The 27,303-nt window shown below is 34.7% G+C and overlaps 2 protein-coding genes across 2 annotated transcripts; both read left to right on the forward strand.

The window, feature by feature from the left end:
* The first annotated feature begins 13,599 nt into the window (after positions 1 to 13,599).
* On the forward strand, positions 13,600 to 15,968 carry LOC116005827 (protein FAR1-RELATED SEQUENCE 5-like). The gene is made up of 3 exons (XM_031246064.1): positions 13,600 to 13,915; positions 14,289 to 14,319; positions 15,134 to 15,968. Exons 1-3 carry the CDS (start codon positions 13,600 to 13,602, stop codon positions 15,966 to 15,968), a joined length of 1,182 nt encoding a protein of 393 aa, XP_031101924.1.
* Positions 15,969 to 16,156: 188 nt separating this feature from the next.
* Positions 16,157 to 16,552, forward strand: LOC116005828. Its single transcript, XM_031246065.1, has one exon. It carries the CDS (start codon positions 16,157 to 16,159, stop codon positions 16,550 to 16,552), a length of 396 nt encoding a protein of 131 aa, XP_031101925.1.
* Positions 16,553 to 27,303: the final 10,751 nt, after the last annotated feature.

Genomic DNA, 27,303 nt, shown 5'->3' on the forward strand with positions numbered 1-27,303 from the left:
AGCTATCTACCGAATAAAATTGAAGTTTTACCGAATAACTTGAGAGTTGTGAAGAAATTGCTAGCTATGGAGTCTTGAAGCTTGATGAAGATGATGAAAATCCCACACTCTCTCTCTCTCTCTCTTTTTTTCGGCAATTACAAGGAAAAAGGGGAAAAATTTGCCTTATAAACCCACTCCACTCTTAGTTGACTAGTCTCACCCTTATGTGATAAGATCTAAAATAAAATAGAATAAAATAAACTAAAATATCTTAGCTTAGACTGATCGGGATTAAATCAGATGAATTCTCGGTAGAAACTAATTTAATTCAAATAATTTTCGAAACCAAAAATTTACTCCAGACTGAAACTCAAAATTGGGCTAGGTTCGGTACACCGCGAAATTTCGCGATGTACGATCAAAAATAATTTTTTGCTGCTATGGGCTAATTTAATTAAATAGGAAATTCAAGAATAATAGTATGGTGTCTAATAATTCATTTCCTAGGATAATCGGGTCCGAATACCAGCTCCTAAAATTCTTACGGTTCGTGACCGGTACGTAGGTTCGCAGCTTATTAATAACTATTCTCTCTTATAATAATTCTTTTGAGACATCGGGAGATCATCTCATGAATGTTATAGCCTAAAGAAATATTTTTTTCGAACCTTAATCTTATTGGAATAGGTGAGGGGTTACACTTAGATTGTTAAATCAGTTCAGAGGAATACCTGCCAGACCCAGTGAACCCAAACAAAAAAATAGACTCAGGAAGAAAGAAAGCTGTGGCGTGTCATTAAACACTGCCCTAAGAGTGAAATTCGCCGTTACGGTGCAGTATATCAACACGGCGTCACTCCCCTAAGGTTAACACAGCTACCCACAGACTCGTACACCCGAGACCTGTAGGTTGGAACCTGATTGACTGACATTGCAGAAGGAAGAACAAAGTGGATGAGGATAAGAATTTCTCTCTTGCACTCTGGACTATGGCAGTAAGACTATTTATACATGCAAAGGCATGCTGTTGATTTGTTTTCAACCACATGAAAAAAATAAAAGGTCTGAAATATTTGCATTAATTTACTAACAAAGTCATCTAAGATAATCGTCCAAACATCAAGAACGGATGTAGTTACATATTGATGTTCCTTCAGGGAGATCATTTCCTCTCTCAATAAGACTCGTCCCCCCTGATTGAAATATTATCTCAACACATTTCCAAATTAAACATGTAAGATATGCCAAGCATCTTGTGCTCAGATGGCAGAGTAGTGGCTCTCCCATATAGGAGGTCATGAGTTCTCACCTCAGTAGAGGCGATACTGACTCTTTGTGCTCCAATAGGTTGTTCATTCCCATGAAATGTAGGGAGATCTCAATGGGATAGTAATTTTCAAGCTTCTTCTTTCTCCTTCTCTCCCTTCAATAATTGGGGCATCAGTTGGTTGAATTTCTAGTGCTCTGCAAACCTCCTATACCAAAACTCCTTTGCATTTACTTATCATTGTTCCTTCCACCTCCTCAACAACATTTTCTGATTCTTTTCATTTTCCTTCTCCAGCAACATTCTCAACTTCATCATTCCATGCCATATCCTCTAATTGAACATCTTTCCATGCCTGTTTCCTTCTTCCTTCTTCATGACCTGTAGTCATTGGTGAGACGTTCCTGCTTCATCCATATCCTTGGACTGATAGTGCGTTGAAATATTTACAATGTCAACCCATGATAGGTTTTCTCTAACTGGGGGTGTTAGTCCAAGACTGAAACTTGGCATCTCAGCCACCTTTTTCATATACTCTCGCTTCCTTAAAACATTATCCAAAGTAGTAAGATTCTCGGGGTTGCACTTTTATAGATGTTTCTCCTTGCACTTTTCCTATTCCAAGAAGTTTATGTGTTGCATTGTGCACCATTTTAAAATTTTCATTTTCAAGGATGGTTGATGGTGTTCTTTGAATTATCTCAATAACCTCAACAATAGTTAAACCAAACAAGTGTAATTTCTCTACAAATCTTGAAGCATAGACCTTTTTTTTTTCAATTCAAGCAAGAGTACATTAGAAAGTGCACTTGAATGAAAAAAAAAATGCATTTTAAGATATATAATTGTGCTCCTGGAGTTATATATATACGCACCTAAGGTTATTTAAGTATGCACTGTGAGCTATATAAATATGCACCTGAATGAACAAAAAAAATACACTTGAAGGAAAGAAAAATGCACTAGAAGATATATAATTGTGCTCCTGGAATTATATAAGTATGCACCTTAGTTATAAAAGTATGCACTTTGATTTATATAAATATGCACCAGAATGCACAAACAAATGCACTTCAAGACATAAAAATATGCACTAGAAGATATTAAAATGTGTTGAAGGCAAAAAAGTTAGGAAGCTTATTCTAAGGGTTGCGCAACTCAGGAGACCCATGTCCATGATGATTTTGTCACATCACCTTTGGGTTTTCTTGCTCAGTTGTAACAAGACTCGCTTTGGGATGCACCTGACTATGAGCTAACTGTAGAGGATGAGACGCAATTTCCTAGTTTGAAGATCCGAATTTCGACTACACTGTTAGTTTTCAAATCTCAATGATCTTTAATCCAGATGTGCACGAGCTAACTACAGAGGATGAGGCATAGTTTCCTAGTTTGAAGACTCAGATTTCGACTACACTGTTGGTTTTTAAATCTCAATGATCTTTAATCTAGCTATGCACTACAATGTAACCATTAGTGCACCTGTACTTGTGTTTTTGTTTTGTTTTTTTTTTTGGGGGGTTTGGTTTCTGTTTGTTTGTTTGTTTTTTTTTTTTTTTGTAATANTTTCCTAGTTTGAAGATCCGAATTTCGACTACACTGTTAGTTTTCAAATCTCAATGATCTTTAATCCAGATGTGCACGAGCTAACTACAGAGGATGAGGCATAGTTTCCTAGTTTGAAGACTCAGATTTCGACTACACTGTTGGTTTTTAAATCTCAATGATCTTTAATCTAGCTATGCACTACAATGTAACCATTAGTGCACCTGTACTTGTGTTTTTGTTTTGTTTTTTTTTTTGGGGGGTTTGGTTTCTGTTTGTTTTTTTTTTTTTTTTTTTTTTTGTAATAATGATAATAAACATGTGATCGAACTTTTGCTTCTGTATATGGTTTGTTAGTTTTTGTTGTTGTCATCCAGTGCACACCACGTATCATAGATGTGCACACGGTGTAGTGAATATGTGCACTCGTATTGTACTAAGTGTGCATATGTGCACTCGCACGTACTGTGAATATGTGCACAAAACAGTCTACATAAGTGCACACGTTCAATTCAATTAGTGCTCACGACATAGAATAAAAAAGGGGGGCAGTGCACACATAACTAAAGCAAAATCTCTGGCAAAATATAGATGCACATTTCAAAAAAGAAATGTGCACACACTCACACCCAGAGATGCACAGATGCATAATAATTAATATGTTAAGGCTTTCATGGTTACAAATTAAAAAACGCAAGTGCACACAAGTAATGGTGTGCAGTCGTTCGATCATACTAAAGTGCACAGAATAGAACATAAAGTGCACACAACGCGCTGTCGTCGATGCAACGACATACGAAATTAATCAAATTCAACTGTTGAAATAATTACTGATGAATAAAATGTCAAAATAAATAATTAAATAAATAAATAATACAATCATAATAAATGGAAGTATGTAATCCTATCCTATCATAAATACATTCATAAAATCATGTATAACATCCTTATCAAATAATTTTCTGATTTATATTGCTATTCAAATTTCATGTTTGCCCTTATTAATTCTTTTCCTATATATATATATATATATATATATATATATATATATATATATATATATATATATATATATATATATATATATATATATAGAGAGAGAGAGAGAGAGAGAGAGAGAGAGAGAGAGAGAGAGAGAGAGAGAGAGAAGAAGAAGAAGAAGAATAAGAAGAAGAAGTAATAATTATGGTTATTCTTGGCACAAAAAATTATTCTTGGCACAAAAAAGAAGTAAATGATGGCAATACTATCTATTTAAACAGTCAACTAGTGGAAATTGTGGCAAATGACCACTTTTAATGCAAATTGAGATGTCCAAATATTACATCTGATCTATTTAAAAAGAGTTAATTCCAGCAATGGTCCTCCGACTATGTTGATTTTTCAAAATTAGTCCCCGACTTTTAATTTGGACAATTTAGGTCATTTGACTTTCAAATTCTTTCCAATGTTGGTCCTTTCGTCAAATTTTGGTTAAATTGAGGTCAAATGAAGGGATTAAATTATCCGTTCACATGTTTAGTGTATTATTACTCGTATTTCTCGTATCATATACGCTGTATATATGAATATAATCTCAGTCGAAGTCTCAATCGAAGCCAAATAATCTCATTCAATGTCTCTTCGACTGATATTATATTCATATATATAGCGTATAGGACATAAGAAATACGAGTATACAAGTGAACGGACAATTTTACCCCTTCATTTGACCTCAATTTAACCAAAATTTGACGAAAGGACCAACATTGGAAAGAATTTGAAAGTCAAGGGACCTAAATTGTCCAAATTAAAAGTCGGGGACTAATTTTGGAAAATCAACATAGTCGGAGGACCATTGTTGGAATTAACTCTATTTAAAAATCCATAATCAAAATTAACACTACTGCAATAGTTAAAACATGATCTTTTTTATTAACTCTGAATTTACTTTAAAAAGAGAGAAAAATAGCTTGATTTGCTCATACACTACTATATTTAGCATACTGAGAGTTTTCAATTAAGGATTTTGCAAGGGGTGGGGGGGGAAGGATTAAAGTCAATGGAAAATGAATTACGGTCAAAGAGAAAATAGCTATGTTTTTCTAGAAAATAACTTTCACTCTTTTTGAGGGGAAGTCCTTTTTCTAGGATTCATGATACTGCTTCATCTTCTTAAACATAGCACAACTTCTTCATCTTCTTGCTACCATAGAAAAACCACAGCATTCTTCACCTTCTTGCAGCTGACCAGAAATGGTTTTCACACCAAAAACTAGTGCTATGGTTTCCTGCTTCGAAAATCAGTGTTTTAATTTTAATAAATAAAACTCACTTTGCTTATCTAGTAGCCGTAGTAGTATGTATAGCTGTAGAGCTTATTTGGCAATTAGCGATTAGCGGATTGCGTTAGCGGTTATCATGTAAAATGACCTATAAGAACATTCATGTTATTATTAATATTAATAATATTATTATTATGTAATAATAAAATAAACTGATGATAATATTAATAACAATAATAAAAAAAGGAATAATAATAATAATAATAATAATAATAATAATAATAATAAAGGAGTTTTTGATCCCACATCGGTAACTCAGGAAGAGGAGCTCATTTGAGCTCATCTATATAAGAGAAGCATTGCTTCTCTTTTGAAATTAACAAGAGGATGAGGAAGCCTTAAAGAGCCAAAAACTCCTTCATTTAAGGAGGCTTAATTGCTCTGACGGTAAATATGTTACCGAATAATATTGAGATTAAATAATAATAGTTGAATACAATGGGTAATCAGTACAGTAGTTTTCGTGTGTAAAAAACAAAGTGTCTCCCCACTCTACAACAAGACCTCTCAACAAGACTTCTCTTTTATATCCACAAGTGCCAACAACTCTTTGTGAGTATGTAACGATGTAACGGATGCTTAATATTGTACTAAGTGTTGCTAATAACAACAAGGAGTAACTCCTCTTCAATGTGCCGTCCACTCCTTTTCAATGTGTCGCCCTTGTGTAATGGGTGATCGTTTGTCTGCCTTCGGGTCAGTGCTTGTGATTTAGGGTGATTCGGGGTAATGGGTGACCGTTTGTCTGCCTTCGGGTCCGTGCTTGTGATTTGGGGTGCTGCTTGCCTAATTACTCTGTCATGCTCATGCTTTTAGTTACAAGTTTTTTTTTTTTAATAATATAGGGACGTTTTGGTGAAAGGAAGATCTTTCCCCAAAACGTTATGGGGTGAAATTGAAAATAGTAACTTTAGGGAACTTAATACCTAAGGGGGCTAGGAATCTCTATTCCCCTTACAAGGAGAATAGAAGGGGAATAAGTCATCTATCTACTATACTAATATAAGAGCCAAAGAGAGTTAGGCCTAAAATGGGTAGAAAAAATGGCGGTCAAATTATTTAATCAAATGGATGGTTCAGATGAATTATTTAATCAAATAGATGGTTAAGATAATTCAGATTAATATTATTAATAGAGATTACCTAATTTAACCTTACTTTTATGATTATCCGTTAAGTTTTCCGTTAAATATTCTCTTCTCCGTTAATATTCCGTTAACTTTTAACTTACCCATTAATTTCTATAAGAAAGGTCTTAGATTCGAATCTCATCTCAATCAAATTTGACATAATTAAGTTTCTCACTCTATTTTACTCTTATTAAATTAAATAAATTAGTAGCTACAACAAAAAATGATACATATGTATTTCTTTAATTTAGAATTATGTGTCTACAATACCTTTATTTGAAAAATTATTCATTATCAAAAAATTAAATTAAATAAGAGAAATAATTTCATTAGTTATATTGTCTTTATTTTCTCTCATGCAAAGATTCTTTACATTCAAATTTATCAATTGATATTCATTACATTGTCCATTATCTTATTTTTACAATATCTTGTAATTAAATATCAAAGTTATAGTACAAAATAATGTTATATATTTATTTACCAAGTATTTTATTAATACTATGAAAAAAAATTTAAAAATAATTTGAAGCTAATTATATTAACTACTTGGGATTGATTGACAAAGAGAGTATTCAAATAATAACCCAACAAATTGAAGCAGAATCACTCTATTTTACTTTTATTGAATTAAATAAATTAGTAGTTACACCAAAAAAATGATACATATGTATTTCTTTAATACCATGAAAAAAATAAAAAAGAATAGTTTGAAACCAATCATATTAATTACTTGGGGGATTTGTTGAAAATGAAAGTACTCAAATAACCCATTACTCAGCAAATTGAAGCGAGAAACTACCTTTTAATATCTTTGGAATACATAATATTTTAAATTTTCAAATTTTTATTAATTAATTTAATCTTTTTTCTTAAACTAGAGATTTCTTTATCCACAATAACTCATTCAACAATAATGGTTGAACCAAATGAACCCCAAGCAGAACACCTAAAGGAAAGTACATAGCTCTTATATCATAATCTCATTGCATGACGTTATCATCTATGCTACCAACAATAACCGAATTGCAAATAACACACTACCAACAAAAAGGAAGAGAACAAATAGTAAAAATGAAGACAATGACAATGTTACTCAAAAGAGAATTAAGAACACTTAGAAAAATTCAAACAAAAAGTAGTATTTATTTAGACTATCATTTTTGGACCAAATATTTAGACTATCGATTTTACAAGAGTGCAAACTTTTATTTTAGTAATAATTATATTGAATTTTCTATATTATCTTGGATTCATATACTTTGAGTTAGATATTTAAATAAAAAAATTCGACATTCAATTACCCATGTATAAACTTCTTCTATATAATCTTGCATTGATATACTTTCAAATATTTATTTAAATATAAACATTGGGCATTAACCCATTCGCGCAATGCGCGTATAAAACTAGTACTATTAATAAAAACAATATCCTCAACTTTAACTTCCCGTCCAAAACACTCCTATACTATTTAGGTTTGCGTAATATTGTAAAATATGGTATTACAATTCTATTCATAATAAATTGAAATATGGTAATACAATTCCTAATAAAATATATTCTTATCTATGTTTCTATTCGTAATACAATTCTAGATTAAAATTACTAATCGTAATAATTCAGTCATATATTTCCCTGTAATGCAATCTATACTATTAATAAAAACAATATTAATAAAAACAATATCCTCAACTTTAACTTCCCGTCCAAAACACTGCTGTACTATTTATGTTTGCGTAATATTGTAAAATATGGTAATACAATTCCTATTCGTAATACAATTGAAATATGGTAATACAATTCCTAATAAAGTATATTCTTATCTACGTTCCTATTCGTAATACAATTCTAGATTAAAATTACTAATAGTAATAATATAGTAAATATATTTCCATGCAATGCAATCTATACTATCTATACTATTAATAAAAACAATATCCTCAACTTTAACTTCCCGCCTAAAACACTTCTATACTATTTAGGTTTGCGTAATATTTTAAAATATGGTAATACAATTCCTATTCATAGTACAAATGTACATTAAAATATAGTAATACAATTCCCAATAAAATATATTATTACCTACGTACGTTCCTATTCGTAATACAATTCTAGATTAAAATTACTAATCGTAATAATTCAGTACATGTGCGACATGAATATTGCAAAAGGACGAACATATTTAAGTTATAACTCTTTGTGTAAGGCAGAACCAGACGATGAAAATCTATTAGAAGTACACACTCCTAAATTCTTAAATATTTTGAGATTGTATGATTTTCTTAATCATTCATTGACATTAATTAAAGGTCGATGCACATGTTATATTATTGTGGAAGATAGACCATTCTCTTGGTCTTTATAACAGTACGCGACTCATCATCACAGATTGGCAGATCACATTGTTGAAGTAAGAATAGTTAATGGGACACATGAAGGAACCAAAGTTCTTATCCCTTGAATGTCTCTCACTCTTTCTGATATGATATTGCCCTTCAAGTTCTAGCATAAATAATTCCTATTGATGCTTGCATATGCCATGACTATCAACAAAAGCCAGGGCCGAACACTAACTCACGTTGGGTTATTGCTGAAAAAACCAATTTTTAATCACGGTCAATTATACATGGCTTTCTCCCGAGTCGTCACCCATCCTGATAGCCTGAAAGTGTTAAATAGTTTTAGACGATGATGGACAAGATTATGTTGCTACTACCAATGTGTTTACAAAGAGGTTTTCAATCATGTATAAATACAACAGGTGATATTATGTTTTTTTCCAAGATGAAAAAATTGCTATATATCTACAAAAAAATATATCTTCCATACATATGAGTTAGAATAACAATTGATTCCTATAACTGAGTTACTAGAGAACGAGCATATTTGCCCAATTTATAAAAATCCTAAACAATGATATATAAAATCTCTAAAGTTCCAGCACCGCATGTGTACATCTACACATTAGCTATTAATTAAGCAATTATTTGCTGGAATTCAGACAATGATAACATCATAAAACATAATCGATCCAAAACATATCTTCAATTGCACTATATAATATTTGATGTTATAATTTATATAATTATATATCGATCCAAATATTCTTAATATATTATAACAAATCCATTCCGTGCATCGCATGGGTAAAAATACTTGTTCAGTATAAAAATTTTTGCCAAACAAAAATAGACCCGAGAATGTTATTCGATTTTAGACCTATTTCACGAAAGTATATTACACTTACAATACATTTAATTTATGAAATAAGTTAAAACCAGAATAATATTCTCAAAAATAAGTTTATTTTAATGTTTAGTAGCTATTCTTCAAAATAACCTATTATCCTTGCAAAGGAGAATATTTATTTTAAGTTGGTTACACTTGTGTGAGATCGTCCAACAGATCCTTATTTGTTAGATGGGTCGGGTCGGGAAAACTATGCAATTGTCAGACTTATATGCTCAAATATAATACTAATCAGATATAAAATGTTTGTTACTTATAATGGAAATTAAAATGTAATACTTTTGAGAAAAAGTATAATACTTTTACATTTTGATGTGAAAGTAATATATTTTACATCAAAAGTATTACATTTTTCATAATAAGTAATCTTGGCAAGTGTTTGTTACTTACAAGGAAAAATACAATATTTTTGAGAAAAAATGTAATACTTTTAAATCAAAAGGTAAAAGTATTACATTTTCCCATATAAGTAACAAATATTTTATTCCTAATTAGTATTACATTTGTGCATATAAGTATTACATTTTCATCTTGTTCCGACCCAACCCGTCTCACGGTGAGACTGTCTCACACAAGTTTTTGCCCTCAAAAATAGTATTTTTTATTTTGTAATGTTTAATTTACCCTTGGATATTTTGTTATGTATATTTTATATATTAGAACATGCCTTCCTGTAAAAAGGAAAAAAAAAAAAAAAAACTCAACCATCCATCTAGGATTATCGGACATATAAGGCTAGAAATCTAAAAAAATGTGGTGATATTTTCATAATTATTACAAACTTTGAATGTGTACTAAAACAAGTTTGATTGTGCATCGACGAATGACTAATAATGCATTCAAGATGTACCAATATTGTACTCAAGTTTGTTGCATTGTAACCAATGTTGCAAAAATCGCGCCTAGGCGCTAGGCGACGCCCGGCCGCGTCAAAGAAGGCCGAAATCGGCCTCCTCCGCAGCCGGGCGCTTAAGCATCCGGGCGGCTGCTTCTTCTTCTTTTTTTTTTTTTTTAATTTTGAATCTTAAACATTTAAACTATTAATGTTATAATGTATTAACTAATACTCTAATAGTCTAATAAGTAATAACTTTATAAAATAATAAGTAATAACTAAATTAAACTAATATGTAATGCACTAATAATTAATAAATAATAACTAATAACTTAATAAGTATTAACTATTTAACTATTAAAGTGTAAAGACGTACAATATTAAACACTTTACAATTATTAACACTTAAAATATTTTTTTAAAATATTTTTTTGAAATTAAAAAATAATAATAAATAAAACTAGGCGCCTAAGGATTTTTGCAACCTTGATTGTAACATATCAATGGATCGTAGACTGCAAATATGTTTGAGTGCACTCTTGGTACATTTGGAATGCACTATCACATATTTGTTGAGCTTGTAGTGTACAACAAAAGTTCGTAATAATTACGAAATTGTCATCACATTATTTATTTTCCTCCATTATTTTTTTCTAACCGTTGATCACTCTATATGGAAATGTCATATCATTCCACATTGCTTACAAAAAGACATTGTTCTCAATTGATTATGTGTACGCATGTGCATGCATGTGTGTGTGTCTATATATATATATATATATATATATATATATAGGAAAGGGCTCATGTGCATAGTATTACTTAGGTGAGAGGTGAGATGCAATTAGAGCCATAGATCTTATACAATCCAACGTATCAAATTGGTTGACAGATTCAATAGGCGCGCTTCATTATGGTTATTTTAGTAATTACACTAGCAAATATAAACTGGAATTTGGTAACTGCCATATCCTATCCCAAAACTTTCCTACAAGGCAAAAGTTTCCTACATTCTTCACGCATCAATTCTCGATCAAAAATTTCCAACGCAAATCAATTCTCGATCAAAAATTTCCAACGCAAATCAATTCTCAATCAACAGAATTTGTATAATCAATCTGCATATTCTTTACGCATAATCAGAGAGAAAACAAAGCCGATCGATCAACACAATGAATGAAGGTAATATCAATACTATTTTCTTCTAATCCAATTATTAATATAAAAATCAGTTATATTGATGAATTTTTGCACATTCTTTACAAATTCGTTGTTATGAACGTATCAATTATAATGCTTAATCTTTTCGCATTCTTTACATATTCAATGATATGAAATAGCAATATCACAATGTAGTTGATTACTGACAAGAATGTGCACTTTTAGGGACAAATTTCTGCTCTGTATAGCACAAAAACATGCACTACAGAGCATAAACTTAAGTCATAAGATGGATAATAGCCTAACTCTATGCCTGAACAACTTGCATTGTTAATTAAGAAAATGTGCACTACTAGGCACAAAAACTTGCACCATATGGTTAAAAATTTTGCACCGCAATGTCTATGCAATTCCATTTTGGTATAGCCATAAGAAAGTGCACTTTTAGGCACAAAAATGTGCTCTGTATGGCAAGAAAATTTGCACTATAAGCATAAAAATAACCCAAATCATATTCAATACCTTCAACTCTAAGGAGGAACTACGTGAAATCATATTCAATACCTTCAACTCTAAGGAGGAACTACGTGAAATCATATTCAATACCTTCAACTCTAAGGAGGAACTACGTGAATTATTAGGTTAGAATTGTTGCACTGTTAGGTTTAAATATTTGCACTATATGAGTATAAATCTTGCACTACATGTTATTATAAAAAAAAATGTGAATTCTATGCAACCTCACTTCATATAGCCATAAGAAAGTGCACTTTTAGGCACAAAAATGTGCTCTGTATGGCAAGAAAATTTGCACTATAAACATAAAAATAACCTAAATCATATTCAATACCTTCAACTCTAAGGAGGAACTACGTGAAATCATATTCAATACCTTCAACTCTAAGGAGGAACTACGTGAAATCATATTCAATACCTTCAACTCTAAGGAGGAACTACGTGAATTATTAGGTTAGAATTGTTGCACTGTTAGGTTTAAATATTTGCACTATATGAGTAGAAATCTTGCACTACATGTTATTATCAAAAAAATGTGAATTCTATGCAACCTCACTTCATATAGCCATAAGAAAGTGCACTTTTAGGCACAAAAATGTGCTCTGTATGGCAAGAAAATTTGCACTATAAGCATAAAAATAACCTAAATCATATTCAATACCTTCAACTCTAAGGAGGAACTACGTGAATTATTAGGTTAGAATAGTTGCACTGTTAGGTTTAAATATTTGCACTATATGAGTAGAAATCTTGCACTACATGTTATTATAAAAAAAATGTCAATTCTATGCAACTTCACTCCGTATAGGCAAAAAAAGTGCACTTTTAGGCACAAAAATGTGCTCTGTATGGAAAGGAAATTTGCACTATAAGCATAAAAATAACTTAAATCATATTCAATACCTTCAACTCTAAGGAGGAACTATATGAATTGTTAGGTTAGAATAGTTGCACTGTTAGGTTTAAATATTTGCACTATATGAGTAAAAATTTTGCACTACATGTTATTATAAAAAAAATGTGAATTCTATGCAACTTCACTTCATATAGGCCAAAGAAAGTGCACTTTTAGGCACAAAAATATGCTCTGTATGGCAAGAAAATGATCACTATAAGCATAAAAATAACGTAAACCATGCTTAATACCTTCAACTCTAAGCAGGAACTATGTGAATTGTTAGGTTTAAATATTTGCACTATTTGGCACAAATATTTGCACCATACGGTTGAAAAATATGCATTGTACCTATTTATGAAAAAAATAGTATGTTTTGTGAAATTTTACTTAATTATCCATATGAATTAGCGTTGGTAAGCACTTACTTTCACTCTGTATGGCACAAAAACATGCACTACAGAGCATAAAAGTATTTTATATGTTTGAATTTTTTCATTTTGTATTTACACCCTATTTTATATCTTCTATTTCCAGCATCATCTCCAAATGGCGTCACATCAGACACAAATTTAAATACTTCTGATGCAAATTCCAGTAACATTGAAGGTGGTTATGGTGTGGATATATCACCGGGGATGACTTAATATTGGATTCCTAATTGTGAAGATGAGAGCAAACCTAAGATTGGTATGACATTCAGTACTTTAGACGCTGTTGTATCTTTTTACAAGAACTATGCTGCTAAAGTTGGCTTTGATATAAGGTCTAGTTATGTTATGAAGTCTAAGGATGGAGTGATTCTGTCAAAGTACATTCTTTGTAGTAGAGAAGGGTATAAGAATGTTACCGATAGTTCTATATTGAATGTAGATGAAGCATCAAGTTCTTCAACTACAAAGAGGAGAAGAGTCTCAAATAGGACAGGTTGCAAAGCGAGAATTCTGTTCAAATTCATAGGAAGTCTTGGTTATGTTGTTGAAAAATTTGAGGAAAGACATAACCACTGTATGTCATAATCCTAGCAAAATAGTTTCTAAAGGTCAATAGGAACATTGATGTGGGACATCAAAAGTTCATTGCAAATTGTGCACGAGCAAATATTGGGCCAACAAAATCATTTAACTTGTACAAGGAGATGGTCGGTGATTTTTCCAATGTGGTGCAACAAATGTTGACTTTAAGAACTTCAATAGAGATATTAGAGCATATATAATAGGTGCTGATGGAAAAATGATTGTGAATAATTTTTTTAAGAAAAAGGAGGTGTGTGAAGCATTTTATTTTGCATATGACATTGATGAAGATGAGCATGCACTTGTGCAAGCTTTTTTGGGCAGATCTAATTTCAAGAAAAAATTTTGGTTGTTTTGGGATGTAGTATCTTTTGATGCAACATATCAAACTAACAGGTTAGTTTAACATACTGCACATGCACAACTTTATCACTGCCTAATCATTTATTTTATGTGTCATATTCAATACCTTCAACTCTAAGCAGGAGCTATGTGAATTGTTAGGTTAGAATAGTTGCATTGTTAGGTTTAAATATTTGCACTATATGAGTAAAAACCTTGCACTACATGTTATTATCAAGAAAATTGTGAGTTCTATGCAACTTCATTTCATATAGGCAAAAGAAAGTGCACTTTTAGGCACAAAAATGCGCTCTGTATGCTAAGAAAATGATCACTATAAGCATATAAATAACCTAAACCATGCTTAATACCTTCAACTCTAAGAAGGAACTATGTGAATTGTTAGGTTAGAATAGTTGCACTATTAGGTTTAAATATTTGCACTATATGAGTAAAAATCTTGCACTACATGTTATTATCAAGAAAATTGTGAGTTCTATGCAACTTCACTTCATATAGGCAAAAGAAAGTGCACTTTTAGGCACAAAAATGTGCTTTGTATGGCAAGAAAATCATCACTATAAGCATATAAATAACCTAAACCATGCTTAGTACCTTCAACTCTAAGTAGGAACTATGTGAATTCTTAGGTTAGAATATTTGCACTGTTAGGTTTAAATATTTACACTATATGAATAAAAATCTTGCACTACATGTTATTACCAAGAAAATTGTGAGTTCTATGTAATTTCATTTGAAAGACTTAAGAATGCACACTTTTAAAAACAAAATGTGCTTTTTATAGCAACAAAATGTGCACTTTAAGCATTTATTTTATGTGTCATAACTTAAATATTATATTTTGTAGGTACGACATGGTTTTTACATCGTTCACCGGGATTGATAACCACAAGAAAAGCATTACATTTGCAGTTGGATTATTAACAAAAGAAGACATTGCATCATATGTTTGGTTATTTGAATACTTTAAGAAAGCAATGGGTGGAGAGCCAAAAGTAATTGTTACTGATCAAGATCCAGCAATGAGACAAGCAATTCCAGCAGTGTTTAGTGAAGCTAGGGATCGTTTTTGCATGTGGCACATTATGTGCAAGGTGGGTGAAAAGGTTGGTTTTGTGCTAAGTAAGAATGAAATTTTTAGGAAGAAATTGAACTCTATTGTGTGGAGCTCATACTTAGAACTTCTTGAATTCGAGAATGAATGGAGATCAATCATGGAAGAGTTTGATTTAGTCAATAACAACTGGTTTGTACAAATGTTTGAGTTGCGAAGATTTTGGATACTATCCTATTTCAGAGATGTTCCTATGGTTGGTTTATTGAGGACTACATCACTCTCGGAAGGTGAAAATGGTTTTTTTAGTCGATTTACTACCCTTCTGTCTAGTCTTGTCCAGTTTTATATGCAGTTTGAGCGTGCTTTGGACTCTCAAAGACACAATCATGCAAAACTTACACGTGATAGTGAGGGGAACATCCCAGAAATGAAGACACCTTTGCCCATTGAAAAACATGCTTCAACTGTATACACACTCTCTATTTTCTATGATATTCAGAAGGAAATATGCACAGCATGTTTTAATTGTCGAGTTTTGAGTGTTCGAGAAGATGGTGACATACTATATTATGAGATCAAAGATGGCAGTGATAGAAAGTTTACTCTGGAGCACAATGTAACTTAAAAGAAAGTTGTTTGTAGTTGCAAGATGTTTGGAAGAATTGGATTGTTGTGTAGCCACACTTTTGTGGTTTTTAAGGATTTAAACTTTGATAAAATCCCTATGAAATATGTGCTGAATCGATGGACTAAGGATGCATCCTTAAGCCAATCTTCCATATTGATGGTCTCACATTTGATCAAGGTGCAGGAATGGATGAGAGGAAGGTGTTGTTAGCACAATTGTGGGGTGATATGCAGTGTTGTATTGGTCTAGCAGAAGAAGCAAAAATGGATAAATTGGTTGAATTTGCACAAGTGATTAAACAACAAAAATTGATATTGATGACAGAACAAGCTGATTTATCCCCTACTCATATGAAGAATTCAGTCATAGAGTCTTATTGTGAGTCATCTAAGCCTTCCGAGATCTCTATTTTACCACCAAGAAAAGCAAAAAATAAGGGCAGTGGTAAGCGTATGAAAGGGAAAAAGGAGTTAGCAATCGATGCATCAAAGAAAGGTTTAAGAAAATGCCATACGTGTGATGCTTACTTAGAAAATGACAAGAGACATGACAGTAGGAATTACCCATTTCGAAAGAATTAACAGATGAAGAGGATTGACCATTTTCATATTTTGTAATGCCAAAACAGTATGAATTACAACATTTTAAAAAGAGGAACGAATATTTTACTGTTAGGTTTAAATATTTGCACTGTATGAGAAGAATTTATTCACTACAAGTTATTATGTGAACTGTTAGGTTAGAATATTTGCACTATTAGGTTTAAATATTTGCACTATATGAGTATAATTTATGAACTACAAGTTATTATAAAAAAAATGTGACTTCTATGCAACTTCGCCTCAAATACGCATAATATGTGCACTGTTAAGCCAGAAAATATCCAGAACAACACATAAAAATATGCACTGATAAGGAAACTAATAGTAGAAATGCACCTGTGCCTCATCATCTTCATCAAAAAGGCTTTGACTTCCAACAGGTGGTTGTGGTTGAGCTGTGGCTGATCATCACGGGCAGGCTCAGGTACAGAACGGTGGCACTGCTCAGCTTATTCTTCAATATTTTCTGCAGCAGGTATGAATCGATCCTCGACTCAACCAAGACCAAAGCCTCCGGCTTGAATCTCTGCCACTTCTCTGTCCTTGATCAATTGTGCAGTCCACCCAACAAATGATGGGATCTGCCTTGGTATTTCTCGGGTGAATACCACCACACGATCAACATAGAAAACCTGAAAACAAAGGCAAAATTTTCAGTTTAATACTCCTTTACCTATTAAATTATACATAAAATTTCTTTAGTTTGAGCCTTACAGTCAAAAACAAGAGTGGACCAGTGAAAAGAGCTTTCGAACTCTTTGCCCAAGCAAGTTGCGAATCCATCAAACTCCAAAGGACATAATCACACCAATTTAATTGCTTTATCTGATCAACATCTACCAAATGATGAAAGATATGCAGCCTAACGTATCCATTTTGCGATGTGTCAATAAACAAAGAACAAACTAAGACAATGAAATGTCTTTTAAACCACAGACCACCATCCTCACAAGAAAGCATTGCTTTGATAACATCTGAATATAAATATCCCCGTGCTGACTTATCAACAAGCCATTTCCACTCCACTAACAAATCAGTGCTATGTGCCCTTGACCATTTCTCAATCTTTATATCGCCTCTAGGAAAACCTAACACCAATTGAACATCTTGTTCAGTAATAGACACCCCAGTACCATCAGCCAAATACAACGTACTATTCCTAGGTTTGTAATTTTGAACAAGCCAGTAGCCCATCCTTGTTGGAAGATTATCAATTTGCAGATGAAACAAACTCGCAAAGCCCATTTCTATTATAACAGCTGTCTGTGCAGCATTCAACCCTTGCAACGCCTCAAAAAACTGGTTGGTTAAGGACCTTGATCGTAGAGATGGATAATCCTTACGTTTCTTCCATGTCTTCCTAACCTGACGGACTGCTAAAACCGAAGAAGTTTGTGCATTACTAGGGCCAGCTTCTCCGACATCACTCCAAGACCTCTTCCTTGATCTCTTAACAACTACAATCTGCACTACATGTGTGAAAATCATGCACTACAACTGATTATCAAAAATAATATAAAGTTCTATATAGTTTCATTTCAATAGACATAAGAATGTGCACTGTTAGGCACAAAAATATAATCTGTATGGCACAAAAATGTGCAATACAAGCATACAACTAATCTAAAACATGTTAAATACCCTGAACTCTAAGGATAAACTATGTCAACTGTTAGACTAGAATATTTGCACTATTAGGTTTAAATAATTGCACTATATGAGTAGAATTTATGCACTACAAGTTATTATCAAAAAAAATGAGTAATATGCAATTTCAATTCATATAGGCATAAGAAAGTGCACTTTTAGGCATAAACTTTTGCTCTATATGGCAAGAAAATGTGCACTATAAGCATACAACTACTATAAAACAATTTTAATACCCTGAACTCTAATGATAAACAGTGTGCACTTTTAGGTTCAAATAATTGCACTATTAGATATAAACTTTTGCACTATATGAGTAAAAATCATGCGCTACAAGCATACCACTATCCTAAACCATGTTTAATACTCTGAAATCCAAAAATGAACTACCTACACAGTTAGTCTAAATATTTGCACTATAAGGCAAAACAATTTGCACTATACACCTTAAAAATTTGCACTACACAATTGATTATGCAAAATAATGTCATTTCTGTCTAGTGCAAGTAATTATGAACAACAATAGCCATAAGAATTGAAGATCTTAGATACAGTATAACACAAACACTAAAATAATATGAACCTAAATCATCAAGAATTTAAAAATCACAAACTAACATCAAACAATGAAAAACATGCAAAACATTTTCATTAGAAATTTACCTCGCCTATTAACAGCACGTTGAAGGTCTGGTGATGAATCATCCGCCGCCGCCATTGTCCTCGCCGTCCTCGTCAACTTCGCCTGAAAGATGATCCTTCAATTCCTCGCTTTCGCCTGAATTCGTCGCGTTCTTCTTCACCTTCTCGCCGAAGCGTCACAAAATGCACTTCGTCTTAGCCTGAAAGACACTTTCGCCTGAATTCGTCGCCTTCTTCTTCACCTTCTCGCCGGAGCGTTGGTTACTCAACACAAACACAACGAAACCTTCGTCGTAGTGCGTTTAGTGGAGAAGCGAGAAAGGTAGTGCATTTGTTAAATGACAAGAATAGCCCTCAACGTTAATAACAGAGTAATTTAATGGCCTAGATCATCTATTAAAATCAAATCTAATGGCCTAGATTGCATCCTATTTCTCACCTAAGGATCAAATTTCACCTGATCCTATATATATATATATATATATATATATATATATATATATATATATATATATATATATATATAATTCAAATTTTGAAGTGCAAGTAAATTTTATTTAAAATGCAAGTAACAATTTCATAGAGTACACCTATGTACAAGTAAAATGTATTAAAAGTGCAACTATATACTCCATAGTATATGCCGAGCAACAATATTAAGTGCAACTAACGTCATCATTAGTTGCACCAAACAATATCATTAAGTGCATTAGTGTGAAAAACGTTATCATTAAGTGCACCACTGTAAAAAGGGTAAATTACTTGCACTATTAAATGTAAATGGTTGCACTTTTAAGTGATTTTACTTGCATACTTACATTGTTAATTACTTGCACTATTAAGTATTAACACATGTTACTTATACACAATGTTTGTGTTATTTACAAAAATACCATCACATTTAAAAAAAAGTTATATATGATCTGTTAATCTTCTTAGATGGACAACTCAAATTAGTTCTTATACCTCTCCTGGGTACCCGTTATCACTAGAGGGGGGAGAGAGAGAGAGATATATATATATATATACAATTGTCCCATAAAAATAATAGTACAATAATTGTAAAGTAATGTACAATTGTACCATTATAGGAATACATACAAAAAATATTAATATTATAATGACCTAAATCATTCCAATAATGCAAAAGCATAATTGAGATATTGAGTCTAGTTTCAAATAATCAAAAGAAGATTAATTAAATGAAAAAAAACTTAACCTAAATTTTTTTTTAAAAAAAAATGGAAGAAAATGATTTTTAAGGTTCCTGTCTTTCTGATTTATAATTTTTGGTGTTCAACTTTGAATGCTATGTATTTAGTCGGGCTAATTATTTGATCAAAGTTTAAGTTAAATTTTATGCTGTATATCTACAATTTTAATAAGAGCCAATAAAGTTAGGGCTCTATCGGAAAGAAAAAAAATATGTAGTAATTATTTACTTAAACGAATGATAATGTTAGGGCTATATTATATTATTTTCTTCCCTTAAATAACCCCACATTCCGTTACTAACTTTAGTAACGGAATATTCTGTTAACTTTTAATTTATCCATAAATTTCTATAAGAAAGGTCTTAAGTTCGAACCTTATCCCAATTAGAGTTACATAATTGTTAAACATATACTACGAAAACAATTTAAAAAGAGATATAATTTTATTGTTAGGAACATCATGTAATAGGTTTTGATGATACCAACTGTTAAGTAGAAATCCCCAAGTCTCGACACATAGGCAAAACGTTGTAAGTTCGACAAGTAAACCAAGAGCGAAAATACAACCGGGTAACTTTGAGCTCAACTCGGAAAATATTTTAGCTTGAAGTAAACTTGTTTGAACATCTTAGAAGTCTCGTGTTGTAATTTCATAGATAGAACAGAAGAAGGCACGGGATAACACTAGAGGAATAAGGGTCTGCGAGACATCAACTAAGTCTCGAGACATAAGCAGAGTTCGAGAGGTAGTACCTCTCGATACAACCATCCAGTTCGAGACATAAGCAGAGTTCGAGAGTAGACTCTCGAGACATCAACCTTGGTCTCGATAAACTGACACTTCTCCAAAGCTGAATGACGGTCAGGAAGCATACTTAAAGTTTGGAGAAGAAGAATATCATGGAGATAAATATGAAGAGGTGCCGAACGTGAGTTTTCAAAATGGACGGAAATGGATGACACATCAGATTTCCACCACAAACGGTCAAAAGGTACACCAATCCAAAGTCAGTCTTATTCCCTAAAACGAGGATCAATGGGAATTTAAAAAGAGTAACTTTTACCAAAAGTAGCAAGTGGAGCATGGACTCAAGAAAGTGGATTATGGAATATCCACTATCAAACAAAAGGTTCAAGTTACAAGACCACCACTCCATGAAGAATGCTGAAAAGATGCAAGTCCCATACACATCATGGGAGACAAATTTCAAACGGAATAATTTTCCCTCCAACGGAATTATTCATCAACTCTCATATAAAAAGGACGTGAAGACACAAAGCGAAAGGGGTGAACATAGTTGGAAAATTCGAAAGAGGTGTCTGATTCAAACGTTCAAGTGCAAGTGCTAAATTTGGAATATCATCCTGATATTCAAAAATAGCGAGAAAACACATCTTAGTGTTTGAGAGAGTTACATAGCTTAAACTGCTACACATCTAGAAGGTGACCGAAGCTGCTCTACATCAAAGTTTATTCAACGATAGCTTGTGGTCATATTGGAGCTTGTTACATTCAACTGTGACAACCAAAAGTCCTTGCTTTGGATTAAGCAAGAGAGGCGGAGTAACCTGGCAGCTGTCTAGTGAAGATCCTGAGGCTTGAGGCGAGCTTGGTGATCAAAGCTCAAGTGCTCGAGAGGTGGAGTAACTGGAAGCGGGGAGAAAAACCTTGGAGAGGCGGAGTAACCTGGGAGCTGTCTTGTGAAGATCCTGAGGCTTGAGGCGGGCTTGGTGATCAAAGCTCAAGTGCTCGATAGGTGGAGTAACAAGAAGCGGGGCGAAAAACCTGAGGCTTGAGGCGGGCTTCGTGATCAAAGCTCAAGCGCTCGATATTGTACTAAAAGGGAAGTTTTAGTGCAATCCTTCCAGGGAGTTTCTGGAAGAAGACTGGACGTAGGCGGGTTGGCCGAACCACTTAAAAATCTCTCTCGCATTTACTTTATGTTTTTATCTCTCGCTTATCTAACTCTCGAACTGCACTGCATATAACCGCACCTCTCGAACTAACTCAAACTCGTTCTAACTAAAAGGGGATAACTTTTCCGCTGCGCATAAAACTTTGTCTTCATCTTGTGAGGTATCGGACCTAAACATCCTAAGTCCAATACACACGAGAAGTCGAAAAAGATTTGCAAAATCTTATACAAGTCTATTCACCCCCCCCCTCTAGACTTGTACCCATCCCCTTGGGACCAACAATTGGTATCAGAGCAAGTTCTCTGATCGATATAAACCTTTGTTTATATTGCCTAGAGATCCTTCTTTGAAAAATCTTTAAAATTTTCAAAGCACGAGATAATTTTTTAAATGGATAGCATGTTGTCGAGACATCTTCTCTTTGATCTTAGCAGGTTCGATGACTGGAAAACAACTGCTGAGCAAACCAGGGATACACCAAAGTATGTCCCCAAACCTAGGGAAGAATGGACAAGTGATGATAGGAAGAGAAACAACCTGGACAACATTGCCAAGGATATTCTCTTCAGAGCTATAGACGAAACCATCTTCCCAAAAGTAAGAAAGTGCAAAACGGCGAAAGAGGTATGGGATACTTTGATGTTAATTGGTGAAGGTGACGAACAAGAAAAGGAGAACAAGCTCACCGTGGCCATGAAGAAGTTCGAGGACTTCAAGATGAAGCCAGGGGAAAGCATCGACAGCATGGAATCTCGTTTCATGAAGCTATCAATAGAGATCAGTGATCTCGAGAAGGAGATTCCACAAAAGGAGCTAAACCTGAAGGTCTTACGAGGCCTTACCAAGGAGTGGGAAATGAAGGTGATCACAATGCGTGATCACAGGGATTTGAAGAACACCACAACCGACCAACTGTTCAGAGATCTCAAAGCCTTCGAATTTGAGATGTTTCCGAGAGATGAGGACGTGGTGGACAGACGGAATGTGGCACTGGTTGCGGACCAACCAACCACCTCCTCAAGGTCAGATCCTAATCCCACTGATTTTTTATCTGACTAACAGTTTGCTTTCTTCATGAGAAAATTCAGGAAGTTCATGAAGAAGACACCGGAAAGCAATACAAGTTCACCTTCCTCCTCAAGAAAGAAAAATGAGAGATACACATCCAGAAGAATGGAGGAAGAAGATCAAGGTCTATGCTACAACTGCAGGAGGCCAGGGCACTTCAAGGCTGAATGCCCTTACCCACCAGTAAGCAAGCATCAAGGTCAGGAAGGCAAGGATTCCAGAAGAAAAGAGGAATCCAGAGAGAGGCCAGCCAAAGGTAGCCTCAAGGGAGAAACAAAGACATACCTGCGCAGGAAGGCGCTTGTTGCTGAGGAACTCGAGAAGACAATCGAGGAGTCCGAGACATCGAGCTCCAGTGATAGCAGCAGCAGCTCAGAGGATGAGAGGGGGCTTATCTGCTTATACACTACAGAAGAGGAGGATCAATGCTTGATGGCTATCAATAATGAGGTAACCTCCCCTTCCACATCTCGCTGCTCTATTTCTACTTCTCAATGTTCTTCGTTTAGAAGCGATGAGGACCCCTTCGAGACTATGGAATTGATCAGAAGGAACCTCAAAATCGCTAACAGCACTCATGCCAAAATCAGGGAAGAAAACAGCAAGCTAACCGCTGAAAGAGATATGCTTAAGAACGTCTCGAAAGAGAATTCAGAGCTAACTCTCAAAGTAAGTGAGTTAGAAGCTAAAGTAATCCTACTGACTGAAGAGTGCAAAGCTCGAGAGACAAGAGAGCTTAATCTTAGAAAGGTCATAGCATCATACACTAATTCCTCCAAAGCTATGGAGAAAATGGTGGATGATTACAGACCAGCAAATGACAGAACCGGTCTCGGGTTTCGTCGGAACAGTCTCTCGAGAGATAAGCAGACCAATGGTTTGGGAACTTCAAGAAATGGAGGATCTCAACCCAAACCAAATAAAGGTCATAAAGGACCAACAGAAAAGACCAGAGTAGCTATTCATAAACCGTCCCTGTACACCAGCAATGGAAGGTATAGGAAAGCTACGAAGAATGGCCGGGTAAACAATATCGAGAGATCACCTTGCTATCTCTCGCAAGGCCATTCCAAGTACAAAAAGAGCTACATTCCATATAATGCGCCTCAAGGCAAATATGGAAGGTCTGAGATCCACATAGTTAGGAACTCACGGATGGAGAAAGGCAGACTCTATCCATCTAGTGAGAATTGGTCATCGAATCACAATTTCTGGAAGAAACCTCACTTTCAGCAATTTCACATGACCAAACAGCGTATGAAAGGCATGGTGCATAAGCCGATCGAAAAGTCTATACCTAAGTTGATTTATGCACCAAAGAGGCCCAAAACCTTTGCTAGCATTCCTTATGATTATCAAACGTACAATGGCTACATTGCGCCTAGGCCTGGAATAATGGGCACAAGGTATAAATGGATGCCTAAACTCACTAACCAACCAGGACCCAAAGTTTGGGTACCTAAACTTGCTTAATTTCCTTGCAGGACACCAGGGACGTGTGGTTCATTGACAGTGGATGTTCGAGACATATGACGGGAAAACTAACACTGCTAGAGAACATCCAACCTATCGAAGGTCTCTTGGTGACATTTGGCGACAACGAGAAGAAGGGACGCACAAAAGCTGTTGGTGAAATTCAAAAAAATGAGCTGGTTATTAAGGGAGTATCCTACGTTGAAGGGCTCAAGTTCAATCTCCTTAGTACAAGCCAGTTCTGTGACAAGGGCTACAAGGTTATCTTCACCAAAAGCAAATGCCAGATTATGAGCGAGGAATCTCTCGAAGTCGTCTTGGAAGCAGCAAGGAAAGGAAACATGTACATAGTGGATTGGAAGTCTGCAAAACCATCCCTATGTATGCTAGCAAGGAGCAAGGAAGATTTATGCTGGGATTGGCATAGTAAGCTTGGTCATCTGAACTTCAAGACTATCAACAAGCTTACTAAGAGGAACCTAGTGGAAGGACTGCCCAAAGTGACGTTTCGAAAGGATAAAATTTGTGAGGCATGTCAACGTTGCAAACAGATCAAATCCTCTTTCAAGAGCAAAGCCGAGACATCATCCACTAGACCATTAAGTCTTCTTCACATGGACTTATTTGGCCCAGTGGATCCACCCAGCATAAAGGGAAAGAAGTATACTCTTGTGGTAGTAGATGACTACACAAGATTCACATGGACCGTGTTCTTAACCAAGAAAAGCGAGACAAAAGTTGCTCTACCAAACCTTCTGAAGCAGGTTCAAATTGAAAAGGATGTCTCGATACTAAAGATTCTGTCAGATCAAGGTGGAGAGTTCGTTAATCAAGTTATCGAGAGCTACTGCAACGAGAACGGTATTCGTCATCAGTTGTCAGCTGCTCGAACGCCTCAACAGAACGGGGTTGCTGAAAGAAGGAACAGAACTCTCAAGGAAGCTGCAAGGACCATGCTCTCGCAAGCCAACATATCTCAAGGATTTTGGGCAGAAGCAATCAACACAGCGTGCTATACCCAAAATCGGTCCTTGATAGTGAAAGGAGTTGGAAAGACTCCATATGAGTTGTGGAATGGAAGAAAACCGAATGTAAGCCACTTCCACTCATTCGGGTGCAAATGCTATATTCACAACAATGGGAAGACTCAACGAAGAACTTTTGAAGAAAAGGCAGATGATGGAGTATTTCTGGGATACTCATCGACAAGCAAAGCACTCAGAGTCTTCAACAAGCGGAGTTTGGTGGTTGAAGAGTCCATACATGTTACCTTTGATGAAAGGGCATCGACAGATCAACCATCAAAGACAACGGAAGCAGCTGAGGAAGATCAGCCAGAGTCTATCGAGAGATCAAACTTACCTCTCGAAGACAAGCAGTTGATAGTTCGAGACGTAGCGGAACTCCAGTCAGAATCAGATGATGAAGAGTCTACAAAGAAGAAAGCTCCTGACTCAGTTGATCCAATCCAGTTCATAGATGTTCAACCCACATCTCAATCCTCAACGGAAGTATCAACTGAGGAGCCACAACCTGACCTAAGATGGCTGAGAAGTCACCCTGCTGATCAAGTAATTGGAGATGTACATGACAGAGTTCGGACCAGATCAGCATACAGAGAAAGCATGTTTGCTTGCTTTCTATCACAAATAGAGCCTAAGGTGATCGATGAGGCTCTATGTGATCCAGATTGGGTGCAAGCCATGCAAGAGGAACTTCATCAGTTTGAACGGAACGATGTTTGGGAACTAGTTCCGAGACCTCATCATCAGAATGTCATTGGTACAAAGTGGGTTTTCAGAAACAAGATGAATGAGGATGGAGTCATTGTTAGGAACAAGGCCAGACTTGTTGCCAAAGGCTACTATCAGGAGGAAGGAATAGATTTTGATGAAACCTTCGCTCCAGTGGCACGTCTCGAAGCCATACGCATCTTTCTCGCATATGCCGCCTTCAAAGACTTTAAGGTATATCAAATGGATGTCAAGAGCGCTTTTCTGAACGGACTTCTCGAAGAAGAGGTGTACGTTGAACAACCTCCGGGTTTCTTGAAGGACGTGGGAGCTGACAAAGTATACAAATTAAAGAAGGCACTTTACGGCTTAAAACAAGCTCCGAGAGCTTGGTATGATACCTTATCTTCTTTTCTACTTCAGTGTGGGTTCACCAAAGGCCTAGTGGACAAAACATTGTTTAGAATTAAGGATGAGGATCACATCTTATTGGTGCAAATCTATGTGGACGATATCATTTTTGGAAGCACCAATCCAGACTTGTGCGAGAAGTTCTCCAGGTTGATGAAAGGGAAGTTCGAGATAAGCATGATGGGAGAACTAAACTACTTCCTTGGATTACAAGTGAGACAGCTTAAGGAAGGTATCTTCATCAATAAGGAGAAATACACCAAGGATCTGCTCAGAAAATACAATATAGAAGGGAAATCCTCAGTCAAAGTACCCATGGGAACCTCTCTACGTATCGATGTCGACAGTGAAGGTCGAGAGGTCGATCAAACTACATATCGAGGTATCATCGGATCTCTTCTTTATTTAACTGCCAGTAGACCAGATATATCCTTTGCAGTAGGTGTATGTGCTAGGTTTCAGGCAAGTCCTAAGGAAAGTCACTTAAATGCATCTAAAAAGATCCTTAGATATCTCAAAGGTACGCAAAGTGTTGGACTTTGGTATTCGAGAGGTGGATCTTTCGAACTTATGGGTTATTCAGATGCGGACTTTGCCGGTTGTAAAATAGATCGAAAGAGCACAT

The sequence above is a fragment of the Ipomoea triloba genome, chromosome 15, assembly GCF_003576645.1.
Source record: "Ipomoea triloba cultivar NCNSP0323 chromosome 15, ASM357664v1".
NCBI classification, from domain to species: Eukaryota; Viridiplantae; Streptophyta; class Magnoliopsida; order Solanales; family Convolvulaceae; genus Ipomoea; species Ipomoea triloba.